The 18,774-nt window shown below is 52.2% G+C and overlaps 1 protein-coding gene across 2 annotated transcripts in view; it reads right to left on the reverse strand.

Annotated features, from left to right (window-relative positions):
- Positions 1–18,774, reverse strand: part of SFXN5 (sideroflexin 5) — a 103,279-nt gene that overhangs the window by 13,577 nt on the left and 70,928 nt on the right. For both annotated transcript variants that reach the window (XM_004691521.2, XM_012731561.1), the window contains exons 11-13: positions 11,173–11,288; positions 9,032–9,117; positions 3,016–3,133 (exon numbers count right to left, since the gene is read on the reverse strand). In XM_004691521.2, coding sequence (XP_004691578.1) covers positions 3,016–3,133; positions 9,032–9,117; positions 11,173–11,288 — 320 coding nt within the window. The remainder of the gene's footprint in view (positions 1–3,015; positions 3,134–9,031; positions 9,118–11,172; positions 11,289–18,774) is intronic.

The raw sequence follows: 18,774 nt of genomic DNA on the forward strand, positions 1-18,774 counted from the left end.
ACTGGATGACCTTGAAACTCTTCTGACAAGAATGATCTCCAATTCCACACCAGGGGGTTTTCTCGGTCCTGGCTCCCTCCCCAGTGCGGGCAGCTAGTGCCACGACCAGCTGCTCTCTGAACACAGGGGTGCCCGTGAGAAAGGCACTCGGGCCCTCTCCTAGGACAGTCGACTGTACAGAGTGCCAGCCCCACCCTTCCAGAAGGGATGTCAGACCCGAGAAGTCCCCCGGCTTCCTCGCTCCCATCTTCAGAACTTCCAGGCAATCCACAGCTCTTGCTTCCACTAGGAGTCTCCAGGCATCCGGTCACAGCCATTGTCAGGGATGGGGAACAGGGTGGAGAGGAATTTCTTTGGCTTCATCACAAGACTGGACCCCATGGGCACAAGGATACTGCTGATACTCATTACAAACCAGGCTTCCACCGCCATTCTGGCCTCCCAAGACAGATGTTCACCACATCATAGTTTCCCCTGAAACTCGAGGGCCCAGTGAGAGGAAGAAACGCCGGTCCTCACCCTCCCTGGACTTTGCCTTCCTACCAGCGTCAGTCTCTCACCTTTACAAAATGGGAACATAAACAGAAGCTCCCCTTGATCCCACATCTTGCTCCGGCTATGGAGGTCTTCACCTCTACTCTAAGGGTCGCCAGTCCTCACGGGGAGCTCACTAACCTCCCTGAGAAGCTTTAGCACTCCCACCACTGCCCTGCAGGCCCTATCTGAAGCAGACTTGGTCCTGCAATCCCAAATGCAGAAGGCGGGTCTGGCCACAGCCTGCCTTTCCTGAGCAGTTACCACTGATACCATCTTTAATCTTTGACCCCCTCCCCCCGCGCCCCCTCACCAGTCTGCCTCTTTATCATACCTCGCTTTTCCCATCAGCTTACTCACCGTCACCACCACCCCCCTTACCAGCTAAGGTTTTAGGGTCCACTGCAACTCCTGGCATCTTACCAACCTCCAGAATGCCCTACTCAGCCTGACGAGTCTCCAGGAGCCGGCGCCCAGCACCTCGAGGGAGACAGGCCCTGGCCACACCACACATGAGTGTCTCCCTCAGCCAAGCCTCCCCTCTGAATGCCTCAAAGCTGTTCATTTGTCCTCAAACCTCAGATCTCCCCGTTCCCTCACTTTTTCCTTCTGAGTCATGAGAAGACAGATGCCATCAGGGCAAATTCTTTAACTTCCCGGCCCAGAAACGACCCCCCAACTTTGTTGCCCAGACACCCCCTAACTCAGGAAAACCCCCAGTCTGTGTCCTGCATGGACTCTGCCTCCGCCCTTCTCCTGGTGCTTCACTGCTCCCCTGTGTCTTCCTTTTTTGCCTTTCCTCCAGCTCCAGTCTCTCCCCTTACAACAGGGGGACATAAACAAGTACAAGCCCCCCTTGATCCCACATCTTGCTCCAGCTGTGGGTCTGTTTCTCCTTTTCCCTTGCTGCCAGCTCTCTGGATGGGCGGCGCTGGTTCCCTGACCCTCAGCTGGGCCCACCCCTCAGGAGGGGTTTGCCGTCACTGTCTGAGATGCCGTGGACACTCATCAGCCTCCGGGACTTGTTCCCGCAGGAGGGTCAGGCCCTCAGACAGCCCACCACGCCCTGGTCCCACTTGGCTGTGTCCTTCCTTCCCTGCTCACGCACCGGGTGTTACAGGGCACCCCAATGTGAATTGGGTTGCCTGTCTGTGGGTCCCTCACCCGCGCGCTTACGATTCAAACGTATTATGGACACACTCAAAAAGGTTCAATAATGGATTTATTTACAAGGAGAAAGATAAAGGAATAACCCAGGGAAAGAGGGAGAGAAATACAAGTTAACTAGAATGTCCTACCAATTCTGCTGACTTGGACTCTACCAGCACGCTGAAAACCAATCAAGAGACAAAATGACCAGCCACAAACCACCAGGCCAAGAGACCCCCAGTGCCCACATGTCCGGTTTTATCCCAACCTGGCTGCTCAGCTCCGCCCTCACATCCGAGCGTGCTTCTCTTTGGTACTGATGGGGTTTGGAGTTCCAGTATCTGGAGTGGGGGCGGAGTCCATGAGAGCTGTACCTGGTACACGTGACGTCACCCTCTCCAGGGAGGTCTCTTTCCTCCACTGGAGCAGCTCCTGGCTGCTCCACACTCCTTCCCCTCACTTCCATTACTGTCCCTCCAGCCCTGTCCTCTCTCCTGGACTGCAGGGCCAGGGCCTCACAGGCAGCGCCATTTGCATGGTGCCAGGCTCCTCAGACCCGCGTCTCATCCATCTCAGCACGCTGATGCTGTGGTACCTACATCTGCCAGGTCATCCCGAAGCAGCCAGCTGGGCACAGGCTCCTTCTCCCTCACACATGCATTCTCAGCAAACCCTGACGAAGCCGCCTCCTAGCTGTCTCTGCAAGGCCACTCTCCCGTGCCCGTTGGCAACAGCCCTCTTCTCACTCTGGGTGCCCGTGTGGGCTCCCAGTGGCTGCATTCCTACAGAGCACCAGCCTGGCCTCACAAAGCAGTCCAGGCACGGTTCAAAACCAGGAGCCGGTGGTTCTGCAAACGCAGCCCTTCTCATAATGTTTATTCTCTGCTTTGGCTCTAAGTTTCCAGCGCCACCTGGCCCAGCCCTCTCCCCTGGTGCAGGTCACCTTGGTCACTCTCTGCTTGTGGCGCCTCAGCTTTTAGAGCCTCACCGAGAACCTTCACTCCAGGTGCCGTCACTGTCCGAGATGCCAGTGGACACTCATCAGCCTCCGGGACTTGCCCCCTCCACCCCTCTACCTGACGGAGTCCAGCCCACCCACCAGGCCTCTCCCCTCTAAGCTTCATTCGGACCCCACCGTGTTCTCCCATTCTACCCCTCCTCACCACCAGTTGCTACCCTGTTTCACTGCGGTACTCACTGCTTGAGACTCACCTCGCAGCTCTACCCCAGTGCCTAGCCCAGGCTAAGGAGGCAGCACTGAGTAGGTATTTCTTAGTAAATAAGAAAGCCACATCCCTCCCCGCTCTGCCCTCGCGGGCCTCCTCCACTGACCTCTGACATCTGCGGGAAGAGGCTGATGGCCAGTGGCAGGGCCAGGCCGAAGGCTGCCAGGCACACGAGGCTTTGCACGGGGAGGAGCAGCCGGGGTCGTGCCTGCAGGAGAGCCGTCCTGTAGGAGAGAGGCGTGCACGTGTGAGCCCAGAGCTGGGCAGGCTGGCTGCCAGCCTCCACACTTGCTCCACTCAAAGTCCCAGAGCCAGGGTGGCCTGGCTCTGGCCAGTACCTGCTCCCCAGCGAGATAGCTGTAGAGGAATTCCGCCTCTGAGGCCTTCTGCAGTCAGTACTCCTCTCCCCAGGGCCTGTCTTGCAGGGTATGGCTGGTTGAACTCTCTGCCCTAAGTCATAAGTGATCTCCAGAGGGACACTCACCCTGCTGCCTACAAAGCAGGCCAGTGTGCAAGGAGACAGTGGAGAAGGCTGTCAGCCCCTGCTCCCGGGGTTAGGGGGGCCACGGTAAGGTTGCTTAAAGACAGCACAAAATGAAACAGCTAACACGTCAGAGTAGATGCCCACCCAGAGGAAGAGACACAGCACACGCACACGGGTGCACGCAGGCACGAGCCCACCCGTGAGCGTGCATGGACAGGCACACACGTGCGCACACACACTGGGGGGGATGACTCACTTCTGTGTGGGGACAGAGCACACGCACTGACACTTGGTCGGTTTTGACCCAAGAGGCCCACACAGAGGCAGTGACTCGCCCAAGGGCAGCTCAGCAGGAGACAGCAGGCCTCTGCCCTGGCCCCTCGCTACCCTCAGGTGCAAGAGCCACCACCCCGTGCTCCCAGCTCCAAGTTCAGGTTGAGCACCAGCCCATCACGGCTGATGCCCATTCCCATGGTGAGCTTCGGAGGTGGGATTCCTGGACAAGGGAGGGGGCTGAACTTTTAGGGTGCTGGGTCTCCCAGTTCCCAGATCAAACAGGTTTTCCAGACAGAGAGGGTCATACCTGCTGGTTAATACATCTTCACTATTTGTCCATCAGAGCTTTATGTTTTGCATAATTGGGAAGGCCCTTTAGTGGAGACCACCAACCCCTCCACTCGGGCGGCCTGGAGCGGGAAATGCCGGCAGCATAGACGGTTCACTGGAGCGTGTTGGGTGAATACTAAATCTGACCTTGACAACCAAGTAACCTCCCTGTGGCTGGGACAGGCCCCTGGGGTGAAGAGACATGTCAGGACCCCCCTACCCCTGCCCAATGGAACAGGGCTGGCTGTGGTCACAGGCTGTCCTAGGAACAGGCAAACCCCACACCACCTTCACCACCTGGCCCTAAACAGAAAAATGGGGCCAGTAGTTCTTAAACTCCCCCAAGAACAGAAGGAGGCTGGAGAGCAGCTGAAGGCCGCCATCCTGTCTAGGCAGATGGTTAAAAATGCAGACTCCCAGCCCCAAGAGAATCTGATTGAGCGGGCATTGTACCTAGGAATCTGCATTTGAACAACCCTTCATGAGTTTAAACAGGGCATTTCTGCACCACCCTTATGAGAAACCCCAGCCCAGGATGGCCCTGCTGAGACACCAATAAAGACCCAGCTATTTCTATATTCTATTCAAGGCAAACTCCTGGACACAGGAAGTGTTCACCCATCTTGTGTGTTGTTACCACTGTGGTCTCTGTCCTTGTTAGTGCAGAAAGAAGGGCGGATCCTGGTAGATCTGTTCTCTTGCTCCTCCTACTAATCAGGACCCCAAGATCTACCAAGGTGTCCTGTCAAGTGAAGCCCCGACTGAGCTATCTGATTGGGGTGTTTCCACAAGATGCAGGACAAGATGCCTGCATCAAGTTCGAGGCCATCTGACCCCACCACCTCAGTCTAGTGCCCACATCTTCTCTCTCACCTCCAAGGGAGCCACACTACCCCACAGGGATTCAGCTCCAGCCACAGGAATAAGGCTGACATGGCTCAGAGACTGTTTTCAAGGCAGATCAACTACCCCTGTAGGACACCTACCCCTGTACTCCTGGAGGTGGGACCCCAGGCTCTCTCAGACTCGGGCATAGGTCAGGAGTCCTGGCTCTGAAGAGGCTGCTCTCCTGTCCCCATGGCAGTGCCTGGGACCTTTGTCCCTCCCAGGACCTGAGCAGGAGCAATGGCAGGGAGGGTTTGAAGTCTCTGCAGACACAGCCCAGGGTCACTGAGGGCTAGGATGGTGACTGGGAGAAGAGTGAGGCTCCCTGCCAGGGTGAGAACAGCCTCCCACCGGCTCCATGGAGGCTGCATGCAGCCTAAGCCCATCTCTCAGGAGTGGCTGGTCTCCACTGGGCAGGGAGCCCAGGCCGGTGTTCGGTGTTCGCAGCTGAGGCAGAAGACAGGCCTGGGACTGCAGCCCCACTGGAGCCTCTAAAGCCCCATTCCGGAGTTAGGGGAGAGTGAACACAGCAGGACAGGGGAGGGGCAGAAGGAAGGGAAATGGCAGGGAGGGATTGGAAAAGGCAGCTGGGGGAGTTAAAATATGCAGATGGAAGATGTGCGAATGCCTGGGAGAAAGGAAAGACCCGGATCCCAAAGAATAAGGGTGGCTGGGGAGCTGCCTCAGGGCTGCAGTGATGCGGGTGTGGCCTGAACCCCGACTTAGCTTGGATCCCACCTGGCATCCCTGCGAGCTCCAGGACCCCGAGTACAAGCTGGGGGGAGCAGGGTTGCCAGGAGAGAGCCTGGTGGCCCACTAGGCGCAGGCCCCTGCCCCTGAGTTAAGGGAACCGCTCAGAAGGGGCCTCTCCCAGCCCTGGGTCTAAAGCCAGCTGCTGTGCAGCCTGAGGCAGGGGGTGAGAGGCTGTGTGTGGGTGCTACTGTGAGTGAGAGGGCATGCACACCCCTCAGAAGAGGGCCAGTGCTCTGGGCTGGGGGTGAAGGTCCTCTACTTTTCACTCAGGGCTCTCTTCCTTTTAGAGTCAGTAAAGGGGGCACCTGAAAATGCCTCCCTCCCTCCCTCCTCTCCTCTCCTGGCAGGAAGCCCCAGAGAGGATAAACTGAGGCCAGAGCCCAGCCCCCTGCGCCACACAACAGCTTGTCCCCCATTGCTGTGCACCCCCAGCACTCAGTGCAGTTCTAATTGGCACTCCATTAATTTGCAAGTAGGCTGCTTTGTAAGTGTTCTTTTGTTTTTCTTCCCTGGCTTTTCTGACTCCCTCACCCAACAGGGCTCCCAAGGGTGGGGCTGCCTCCACCTGCAACCTCCTCAGCAGAGGCCCTGTCAGCATCACCCCAGAGCCAAGGGGCCTGCTGGATGGTGCAGAACCCTAAGCCCCAGGTTCTAAATGCCATCCTTCCCCAGGCAGGAAACTGAGGCTGGCTCAAAAGCGGTGGAGGGGGAACCTGGGTTTCCCTTTCTTACCAGAAGTATTGCTACGCTATGCCGCCTCTCCTATCAGAAAGGGGTGCAGCTCCCCAAACATATGAATAGTAGTAAATCTCTGAAGGCACAAAGTGAGTCTTATTCGTCTTGACGTTCCTGGGGCAACACAGGAAGGACCTTTCCCCTTGAGTTTCAGGGAAAGATCAACCAAGTCAAAGCTTCTAGACGATCTGAAGAGATCACCGTTTCCACCTCCTTGAGGGGCTTCGACCCAGCCAGGGCTGAGTCAGATCCCTGGTAGCCCAGAATCCAGGTGGGTCCCAGACTGGAGAGGTTCAGAACGGGACAAGCTCACCCCACTTTTCAGCCACCTAAAGCTAAATTTGAGCCCCCAAACCAATGGGACACTAATCATCATTCCATTTTCACCAATTCCACCACAGATGCCAACAGGGAAATCTTAAAATTTAAGACCATGCTTTGCTCCAGCAAATTCCAAGTTCAATATTCAGTAGTCTGGAGGACAGATTCCCCACCTTCCTCATTTTCCTATTGGCTCCTTGTTTTGGGGGGACAACCTTAGTTCATGATGGAGCTATGCAGCTGCATGGATAAGGGTTGGGCACAAAAACAACTCCTCCCTCAGGATCTATTTATCTTTGCTACTTGCATAAGCGATGAATTTTGGTAAATCCTGGTGCACCATATACCATGTCCCTGCCCAGGTACAGTGCCCCTTCTCCCCACAAAACACCTACACATTTTGCTTCTACCAGGCTGGACTCTGATGTCCATACAATAGCCCGCACCTTGTCTAGAAAGCCCTCCCTTCGGCAAACAATCCTACCCTGCTCGCAGTGGTCACAGCTTCTCTATTGCTGGGCCTACAGAGCTCCCACCCTTCAAGGTCATCTTGACCCTGTTGACACTTATTCAATCCCACCTGATGCTGACTTCTATGTGTGGGTTATGCACATCCCCCTTTCAAAATACAAGCATCCTGAGACCAGGATCCCAAATCTGCTCTGCTCCTCTCCACACAGGGCAGCAGCTGAAGACATGCTGATCATGTGATGTGATCTGAAGCCCAAGAGGCAGCAACTTTCCAGGGCCTTTCCTGGCTCCACCATTTCTTATGATTATAAGCAGATGATATAACCTCTCTTGGCCTTCTTTTCCTGATTTGTAAAATGAGGACACCATACTAAACCTCATTGCACTGATGTAGGGTACAATGAGATCATTTATTCATTCAACAAACACTGAGTCCCTAACATGTGCAGGAACTGCTAGATGCTATTCATGGCAGTGAAAAAAAGGAATTTACTTAGATTCATGGAGATTACATTCTAGTGGAACAGACAAGTAATAAACAGCTAGATAAAAACTCAGACATTTGTAAGTGCTGGGAATGACAATCAGGCAGTGTGGGGAGAAATAATGGTCGCTGGTGGGGTGGTCAGAGAGGACCTCTTGGAGGCCCTGGCTCTTGGGAAGAGGCTGTGACCACCTCTGGGAGCAGGGTAGGATTGTTGCAGCAGGGAGGGCTTTCTAGACAGGTTGTGGGGTGTTATGTAGACATCAAACAGTCTGACCTGATAGAAGCATAATGCGTAGGGGGTAGGGGAACGTGGTAGCTGAGCATGGCATGGTGCACCAGGATTTAAGAAAATTCATCTCTTATGTATGAAGCCCTAGAGGCAGCCACTGTTGGGAAGCCTCTTGGGAAGAGAACTGGCTGAAAAGGTTAAACATAACATGTGTTAAACATAATAAGTGTCAACTGCGGTTACAGTTAGTATTGTGAGAATAAGTTCCCCAAACTGGGGAGAAGTCCTAGCCCCAGAGCCCGAGATGGAGTGCCCCCAAAGCTGTCCATATCCCACAAGCTCACTACTTTGAGGTGCCCCTCCCAGGCCAGACCCCACTTTTCCCTGCATCTCCAGACTTTTTTTCTTGTTCCACCACCTAGAATCCTTCCTGGCTCCGGCTGTCCAGGCCTCACCCCAATCTGGGGGGCCTGCCCAGCCAGCCCTACCTGTAGATGGGCCTGGCTCTTCTCCTGCTCTGCTCAGCCTCTCCTTCAAATGGTATCTGAGACTTCACCATTCAGTTTCACACTCATTAATTAATAGAATCACTCCATCATTGCCCTTATTATTGTGTTCCTATTTCTTTAAGCCATGACAAATATGTATTCTCAAAACATCCCTTTGAGGAAGGCAGAGAGGTTAGTCTTACTCATAGTTTATAAATGGAGAAACTGAGGTTCAGTGAGGTTGTGACTGCCTCCCGGTGGATGCCCGAAGGGGGTGGCCCTGGCCCTAAATCTCATCTTCCCATCATAATCCTCAGGCTGACTCTCCTCCTCCAACCCAGCACTGTACACTGATAAGAAGTGAGCACACGCGTGTGATGCGCACACGCAAACCCACAGAGACACACATCTCCCACCCCCCGGGACTACCAGCTCCTCAGGTTTGTCCATCAAACAACTTCCCCAGCACCTGGCCAGGGTCCCCAGTAGCAACGTTTGTGACTTCTGGTGATGGGCTTGACACTGCTGGGAGTGGGCTGCGGAGCAAACCAGGGCAGGCGGGCTGCCAGCTGCAACCCTGTGTCCTGCCCTGGGCCACCCCGTGCCCCTTCCCTCTCTCCCTCCTCCCCACTGCGGCCCTCTCTCCCAGCTGCCCCAACTCACTTCTCCAGCATGGACATGACGATCGGGGGTAGCACCAGGATGGGCATGGGGAGGACCACTCGCGTCAGCGCTGTCTCCAGCAGGGCCTGAGAGGCAAGCAGAGATTTTGGTGAGCCAGGGCCTCGAAGCAGGCAGCAGCTGCGCCCCGGGGCCCCGAGGTGTGTGTCCTGCTGTGAGTACATGTGGCTGAGTGGAATACTTCATGGGATGGCTCACAAAGCTGTATTCCAAACAACAGAAAACGGCCACCCCCTCCCTACCCCCCATTTGAAAAGAGCAGATCCCAGCACCTGCATGCTGGGGGAGGGTGGCAACACAGAAAGGGCCCCAGGAAGGGGCCTGTGCCAGGGAGGGGCCTCGGGTGGGGGGGTCAGGGGCCGGGAGGAAGCATATGGAGGTCTCCACGCTCAAGACATAGCAAGTGCTGAATGACCAGAACAAACAGCTGGGGCCTGAGAACCACCAGAGGCTCATGGTACTGAGGGAGGAGAGAGATTTGAGGTTTTACTCATTTTTTTAACATCCTTTAAAGCCAACATCTTGCATCTCCTGGCCCTGAATATAGTCTTTCTTAGTGACAACAGATCAGCTTTGTGGGGGAATGTGCCTTTGAGCGCTGCTATCTCCATAGGCCTCATGGCGCTGGGGACTCCCTCAGGGTTCAGGGGTACTCAGTTCTGCACTCTGCCCATCACTGCAGTGAGCACCTTCCACCCCAGATCTGGCCCTCAGAGAAGGCTCCAGAAATGACCCATAGCCCAAGTTCCCTACAGTCTTCCCCCAGACAGCATGAGTGGGTGCTGGTGCACCCTACCAGTTGACAGGGTGGAGTGAAGAAGGCCCAGAGCTGCAGAAGAACTCAGAGATCCCTGCTATTTGACCCATGAGGGGAAGATATCTTTTTCAGCCCCCCTCACAGCAATCCAGAGAAAAGCTAGGTAGGGCTGGCTAGGAGGTTGAGGTCAGGTAGGAAACTGAGGGCACTTCCCCTCAGAAGCTGGGCTCAGGGCCGAACATCTCTCACGGGAACTTTGGTCCTTCATAATCAGTGACAGGAAGGTCACGGAGGGTCCTCCATTCGCCTGAACAGGTATGGGAAAAAAGAGAACCCAGAGTCTGTGCAGGGCGCAGAGGACAAATGTTGGCACTGGCACAAGCTTGGTCAGGCAGGCACTTCCTCTCAGACCACTGCAGAGCCAGCTGAGGACCTGGGGTACAGAGGGGCCTGCCTCAGGGCTTATGGAGGAAGCCTTAAAGACATAGGGGAGGCTCTGCACCCCCCCTCCACTGAGAGAGCCAACGAGAGATGGCGGCAGGAGCAGGAGAGCACTCAGCTGAACCTCCTCCAACCACGGCCCAGCACCCAGAGGCCAGAGCTACCAGGATGAAGGCTGGGGAGCACAAGAGATGGGGATGTGGCACAGTGGTGATGAGGGGGAAGTTGGAGAGAAGCAGGATGTATGTATGTATGTGAAGGCTGGGGAGCACAAGAGATGGGGATGTGGCACAGTGGTGATGAGGGGGAAGTTGGAGAGAAGCAGGATGTATGTATGTATGTGAAGGCTGGGGAGCACAAGGAACTGTACAAATGGCTGGAATTTTTTAAAAATCACAATTGTTAGAGTAAGCAAGGCTGGTGAAACCAAGGGTGAAAGAGAGCTTTATGTACCCAGGTATTTTCCCCCAAACCCCACTTGTGGCCTCCCCCAAGCCTGAAATCCCTCCACTGTGACCACACTTGCTCCCTGGTGTGGTATCACCTGAGAAGTGCCTATTAGCACAGAACCACAAAACACTGGCTCCCAGCTTCCTCTTCTTACCCATGAGGATATGTAGGCCCAGGGAGCAGGGCCCTGGATCCTGGGGAAAAAAGCTCGGCGGGACCTACACTGCCCTCACCAATTAACAGATCAGTGAAGCCAGGTCCAGAGGGATTAGGACAAGAGATGGGGATGTGGCACAGTGGTGATGAGGGGGAAGTTGGAGAGAAGCAGGATGTATGTATGTATGTGGAGGGTGCAGGCATGGCTGGGGCCAGACTTCCAGGCCCCGGCTCACATGGGCCATCCTATGTGACGGGCGGCCGCCCCCCTGTTGCTGGCCACCCCAGACCCCCTGCACCCTGAGCCCTGCAGACCCACATGTCTGGCTGCGATCTTTGAGGAGCCCACGAGGTTGCCATCAGCATCCAGAACGTCGATCCCTTCCTCCAGCTCCCCATACCGCATCAGGACCACGTTGCAGATATTGGCGCTGGCTGGAGAGAGAAGGGAGCAGGGAGTAGGGCTGAGGGCTGAGGGTGGCAATCTGTGTAGAGAAGGCCACTGGCTCCACCCTCCCCAGTGCTGAAGAAGTGCTGAGAAACGCAGTCCACGGCGAAGGTGGGGTGAAGGTATGGTTGGTCTTTGCCTGTCAGCTTGGTGAGGGGTTGGGGGCCCCTGGGAAACTCCTGAGCAAAGCTGGGCACAAGCAATGGGGGAGAGGAAGGAGGCACTCTTCAGGGCTTAGAGACTGACCCGTTATCAGGGAGCTGCTTCCTTCTCATGGCAGGCTCCCCACGCCACCCAGGCCCCATGTGGCCCTGGCAGTGTCTGTTGGGCTGCCTTTCCAGGCAGGCTCATGAGACTCCAGCCCCCCACATTCAGCCCCTGGCTCCTCAGAGTCAGTCAAGCTCCCGGAGATTTGCTTCCCCGACAGCAGGTGCCAGAGCACTCACGAACCTCAATGCTCACCCAGCACCACCCCCTCATCATATGGAAGGAAAATGGAGGCTGGGGGCGGGGCAGGGAGGGGACTTTTCTGAGGTCACCCAGCAAAGTAGGACAGAGCTGAAAGGCAACCGTGTCTATTTTTTGGGCACCAGGAGACGGGAGGGCTTGGGGAAGGGGGCTCAGACACCGCTGAAGGCGACTGTCCACATTCTTGCTTCAGGAGTTTGGGCTCTCTTCTGACCATGCCCACCACCCCCCATCGCAGCTGAGATTGTGAGGACCGAGGCCCAAGGGATGTCAGCATTAAGGAGCCCCCCAGAAGCTGATGGCCAGCACAGGGAGCCTCGTGCCCCAGACTCCATGGTTGGGCCCACGCAGGTGCTGACCTCGCCTGAACTCCTCCAGCCCTGCACAGGGTGAAAGTGGGGGAACGGGGGTAGTGGGCGGCTGGGGAGTGGGGGGTGACAAATGTGGAACCCGCTGCTTCACTCCTCCCCCAAAAGCGCCTTGCTGTGTTTAAAGTTTTAATTTTTGCTAATTAATGTCAATTAATTTTGTATAATGAGTGTTTAATTTTGGGGAGTGTGTGAGCCTGGGAGCGACTGCAGTTCTGGGCTGTGAACGCTGATTAGCATCAACACCTGCTGCTTCCCCACTCCCTCCAGTGTGGGGGGGGCACCAGGGTTTGGGGAGCTGGAGGGCGGCAGGGCCTTGTGGGCAGGTGGAGTGGGAGGAGGACCGCAGATGCTCCTGATGCCCGAGCCAAGGCTGAGGAGCGAGTGGGCCAGGGCTCGCACCACTAGGGACAGGGCTTTGCAGGTGAGGGGGACTTGAGGCCCTGGGGGCCTGGGAGCCTCAGTCTCCCGTTTCAATAAAGTGGGGAGGTGGAATAAGCAGAGGGAAGACCGAAATGCTTCTTTGGGAAGAAAAGCAGGAGACCAAACACAGTTTTAAAATGTCTTTACAGCACATATGCCATCTTTGATTAGATCTCATGCTTCCACACGACTCTCAACGGAGTGGTAGCCACCGGCAGACCGCCTCTGTGCCGGGCCTCAAGCCCCGGGCCCCCTCCTGTCCCTCAGCAGGCAGTCACCTGTCTTATACAGTGCTCTCAATTGGGGTGAATTTGTGAGACATTCGGCAACATTTGGAGACATTTTTGATCATCACGACCTGGGGTAGGGTTGCTGCTGGCATCTAGTGGGTAGAAAGCAGTGCTGTTAAACATTGTACAATGCCCAGGAAGACACCCACAACAAAGAATGGCCCAGCCCAAATGTCTGCTGTGTGAGACATTGTCTTACATGAATCCAGAGACCGACAGATAGAAAGGCGAATCTGAGGTAGAGGAGGACGGTTTGGGAACCTGGATTCCAGGCCAGCTGGGCGTAGGTTCCAATCCAGCCCAGCACTGCCCCCTCACATCCTCAAAGTTGAGCTCCTGCTAGGTCCAGTGTTCCCCAGAACCGGGGGCCCAGACTGGTCTCCCTACCAGCTGGACCTGGCCTGTGTGTTAGTGACACGCCCTCTAGTGACAGCAGGAGAGCGCTACATCCTCGATGCCCAGGGCTGCCGTCCTTGGGTTACCAGGAAACCTAACAAAACCTCAGGAGAGGAGGGTGTGGATTTTCGCCCTGAAAGGCATGGACTTCTACCCTCCAAACCCCACCCCCCACCCCCACCCCCAGCATCGTCAGTATTCCTGGAAAGGCAAGAAATACAGGAGTGATCTCCAGGGACACATGTCTATGTAAAGCCAGGAGCCACCGCCTACTCACCCTGTGACCCCAGCAGCCGCAAACTGGTTCCCTTACATGTAAGAGGGTCTGTCCTTACCATATCGCAGACCCTGGCTGAGGACACACAAAATGCAGGCCTCCACACCCTTGCCCGCATCAGACCAGAAGGCTGAGACATCTCTAACCCCGAGTGTGTGTGTGTGTGTATGTGTGTGAGAGAGAGAGAGAGAGAGAGAGAGAAAATTGAGGGTGGGGGTGTAACTTGGAGACCAGCTTGCTCCCAGGAATCCACAAGTCAAATTTAGCCACAGCAGGACAGAGATCTTTGGTTGAGAACCGCTTGAGATGGAAGGTAAAGAACCGCTTGAGGTGGAAGATAAAGCATGAAGGACATGAACATCCTGCCTCCCTCCCCTCAGACAGACCCTCCAGGACACTTTTGGGGATGACCTCACGCTCATGTAAGATGCCAGTATGGAAGAAAAGAAAACAGAAACCCAAAGCTATCACAAAATGGTGGCAAGCCTCCACCTCTTCCCTCAGAACCCACAGTTCTACTGTGCCTGTGCAGACAGCACAGGCCCTGTAGTCTGTGTGCTATGTACACTGGTTGTCTATTTAGTGAGCACCTGCTGTATGCACGAGCGCCTAGCCATCTCTGCCTTTGTGTCATGAGAACACTGGCCTGTTTCAGCGAATTCATTTCCATGATCTCATCCCAAACTTTCGAGTCTATGGTATCCTTTCAAACCTGGCCCCTCCCAACACACTCCTGGCAAGTCCAATTCTGGAGACAGACACTGAGAACTCAGCACATGGAAATGTGAGCAAGACCAACCATGCTCCATGGGTCTCCTTTCTAGCACACCAGCAAGATCTATTATTGACAGTATCAGCAGGTTAATTAAGCAGTCTGTTAGTGATAATGTTAAGAAAGCTGGCACATTTTCAACTCAGATTGACACCATTCAAGACTCAGGCATAACTGATGTTGGAGCAGCAATGCTGGGAGATGTCACGGGATGGTGGGTGGGGGAAGAGAGAAAGAGAGAGAGGTTGCTTCACACTGATGGCAAGCTCAGTGTCAAGTCCTCAGGAAAATATGCTCTTGACTGCTGCAGATGTTCTCACATCAGACCCATCGGGATGCAAAATCATGCAGATTGTGAACAGCTAATGAAGCACCCCGCGTAAAAGGGACAGTGTGGGGGAGAAGAAAGAGCAGCAGAGAGGCAAATGTTCAAGAAAAGTCTAGAAAAGAAGATGACAGGGGATCCTGCTCCCTAATTCAGTACAGGAACAAACATGTAGATCAGCAGAGTTAATACTTCAGACACAGACCCATCTACAAGGGAAATGAGTTTGCACTAAAGCAGTTGTATCAACAGGACTCAAATGTGAGGGTGAGGCAACGGGTTATTCATAAAAGGAGGATAACTTCTAGGACTCCTCAGTCCAGGATACGTTTCCCCATATTTCATGTTTGAAAAATCCCAATGTGCCTTACGACAAATACTGGTGCAGGGGGACCTCACGTGCTCCCCGGCCATTGCCAGTGCATGTGTGAGCTTAGCCTGTAGGTATCTATTCCCTCAAGTGTCACCTCAGCTGCCCACGGAAATCCACACAGAATTTGAACTTAAACTTAGATCCCTAATTGTTGCCTAAAACATCTTTTTAAAACTTACACTATAATGGAGCATGGACATGAAAAGTTATTGTACATGCAGAAGATCGTCTGCCAGATACCAGGCAATGCAATTAAAGGCAGCAGAAATTGCCAAACCATAGATAGCTACCCTAAAGAAATGCTTGCCCATATGCACAAAGAGACATTTACAAGGATGTTAATTATAGCACTGTTTGTAAGAGCAAATAATTAGAAACAACCTAAATGTCCACCATTAGGGAACTCATGTGGGAAGATCTCCAAAACAAACTTATAGGAAAGAAGCTATGGGATATAGGCAGGTTGACTCCTGCATGTGAACTCCGTAATGGTATTTACACAAGTGTGTGTGTACAAGTCCACAGGTAATGGTTTGTGGTTTTGATAGGTTCACACCTCACAGAATGGTCCCTGAGGAACTAAATTTGAGAATTAGGGGTTGGTGAACAAGTTCCAATTTTTTACCTTGAGTTTTTTATACTGTTTGTATTTTTGTAATGAGAATATAATCCCATGTCATTTGTCTAAATTGTTCAAAGGAATTGCCAAACATCTTGAAGTAGATTATAAAAAATTTAAAGTCAGCAGGGGTAGATGTGACCTCGTCATGGATCCTACATTTAGGCACCTGTATGTCAGAAACCCACTGAAGCTGATCGACTTCAGGAATATGTTTTTCTTTGAATAAAGAAAAAAAAAGAAACTACTGGTATAACCAAATAGGAAATGCAGACAAAAAAAATTCCCATTTCCCTTCATATGCTTTGAAAGTGGACACTATGTCCACTTAAAAGGGGTCAGGACAGAGCAGGGGCTGCAAAGAAAACAAGGACAACAATAGTGGTGGTGGCAATGCTGTTTGACAACTGCTGTTTAAAAGATAATTAGGAAATATGAAGAAGGCTTAGACTCACACTCCGTGGCACTGAGAACACTGACTCAGGCTGAGTGTGTAAGTGAATGTTTACGTATTCCTTAAATGAACACGACATAAAGGCATTCACATTAATGCCTCTCTTAATTAAGCATCTTAGAATTCAACAACATGCTTTGATCTCTATTTTATGAGCCATGGTATAAGGGATGGGCAACGACATTGATTTCAGATAATGAACAGGGCTAGTAATAGGAATTTGTGGAGGGTCATGGCGACTGATTTCAACAGCTCTTCTACCCCTAATAGATTAAGGGGTATTCATGGCAACAATCCCTCCTTGTTGGTTATTGGTTTAGGGAGGGACACGTGACCTAGCCTGGCCAATGAGCAGGTCGGCTGGAGACTTGTGGTTAAGGTTTCCTCCTGGGTGGGAAGAGGTCGGGGGATGAGGTGCAGCTCTTGTCCTCGGGGCAGTAGTGGGTCTGGATGTGATAACCTGAAGTGGCTGCTGCCATCTTACAACCCAGAAGGGAGCTAGCCTAAAGATGGGGGCACAGAAATGGGAGGAAGGGTCTTGAATGCCTCACCTGGAACTCGACCCCTGAAACAAAGAAATTTCTCTATCACTTAAGCCAGTTTGAGTGCTACTTTTAGTCAGAGACACCCATAGCATGGATTTGATATTTTTGCCTTAAATTTTCTCTATTTGCAATATACATTTTTATAGTTGTATTTTAATAGAATAATTTAAGAGTTATTTTAAAATATGATCAAAGTGACAGAAAAGCATCTAAGTAGGAATTCATAAAAATTTTTTTAAACTCAATGAACATGAACTCCATCTTCCTAATAAAGATTTATTTACTTATGTATAGAGAACTGGGCTACAAGCCCCACTGGGGTGGGGATGAAAGGATTCTCCAGAGACTGAGTGGGGAGCAGAACAGGCAGGTCGACTGAAATACACTGCTGAGGGGAGCAGTAGGCAGGACAAGAGAGGTCTATTGTGCCATGTGGGTCACCTACCTGGCCGGGGATCGAACTGGTGCTACAATGGCTGTGGAAAGCTTCATAGTCCTATGCTTTAACCTGTTTCACCACCAGGGAGGGTCCCAGTGGTAGATTTTTTGAATCAAAGAAAAAAGTGAGTTTGTAGTTCTTCATGCTTGGAGACTGACCTTCATTGGCTGAGGGCTTACAATTAGCACGTGGCTTGTTTCTCACCCTGTTCTGGTAGCTTCTGTCACATGGTAGTTGAATATGTCGTAAAATAAGCAATCCACTCTGGTAAATTTTTGTGTCATTAAGAAAGTAATCCTACTCTAACTTTCATCTCTATTTTCTTCAAGAAGCTTTAAAATTTTACTTTTCACATTTAGGTCTTTTATCTATATGGAATTTGTTTTGGGATAAGAAATAGGGATCTCCTTTCTATCACTTCTATGTAGAAACCCCAACGCCCAATAAAAATAAGATAAACTTCTCTATCATAGTAGGAACTGGAAAAATGCAAATTAAAAGGGGACAAGAACCATTTCAAATGGTCAAAAATTTTTAAAGGTTGATAGTACCCAAGGACATAAGGAAACTAAAATTCAAAACTTGCCGGTGAAGTAAACCTAGTGTCCTCACCTGTTAACATCTAGTAAAGCTAAAACACGGTGCCCTTGGAGGGGCCTTCTACCACCAGGGCTGGCGATTCTCGGAGCCCACTGCACCACTGGAACAAACCCGAGGTCAGGTTTGGATCTACGTTTTTTTTCCAAGCTCCACAGGTGGATGCTTGAACATGCCTGCCCTGGCGAACCCCTTCTTCATGTGCATGTGGAGGGTGCCTGGGTGTTCAATAGCCTGCTCTGTGCATCATGAGAAACTCTAGAAACAATCAGAACGTCCCAAATAAGTCAACTGTGGAAGTCAGGTGGCAGAATGCCCATAGCGGCTGAAAGGAATGTAGACATATTAATGCAGACGAATCTCAAAACCACAATGAAAAGCAAGTTTTAAAAGGACAGGCCCATTATGATGCAGTTAATGTGAAGTTAGAAACCATGTAAACAATACGATTTCTGGTTTGTGGTGCATACACAGGATAAAACATACAAACATAAATTATGGGTGGGGACCAATCAAAGTCTGTCCCCATGGAGAAGAGGCCAAATTACAAAAGTGGTGGCACAGAGGATTTGAGGTACAGGTCACATTTTATATCTCTATTTCCTATCATATTCCATGTGTTTGAAATAATACTTCTTAATACTCCAGGGACAGCTAGGAGACTTGAGCTCCCAGCCTGGCTCCAGATGGACAGTGGACAAGTTCTCCTGACTCCACTTCCCCTCTCTCCCTTCTGTTTTGTAGGTAACACATGAGCACAGTAAACAATTTAAATCATGTAAAAGGGTAAATAATAAATAACAAGTCTCTTTCCAATCCTTGGCCTTTAGCTTTAACTTCTCCCCAGAACCAAGTGTTTAGCCAGGTTTTCATGTCTCTGCTAGAAACGGGCCATGTGTTCACAAGTGGACGTGTGAGAACATCACCTCTCTCTCATGCACAGACACACACACACACACACACACACACACACACACAGCCCCCTGCCTTCAGAGGAGTGATGATGACCAAATGAAGATGTTCACCCTGGTGTTTGCTTCTTTAACAATATCCCCCATCATTCAACCCAAGAGGCAGTGCTACCTGGCATAGATTTTCTTTTAAAAAGCTCGCAAATCTGGAGAGAA

Source organism: Condylura cristata, unplaced genomic scaffold (assembly GCF_000260355.1).
Source record: "Condylura cristata isolate star-nosed mole 26May11 unplaced genomic scaffold, ConCri1.0 scaffold00031, whole genome shotgun sequence".
Lineage (NCBI taxonomy): Eukaryota > Metazoa > Chordata > Mammalia > Eulipotyphla > Talpidae > Condylura > Condylura cristata.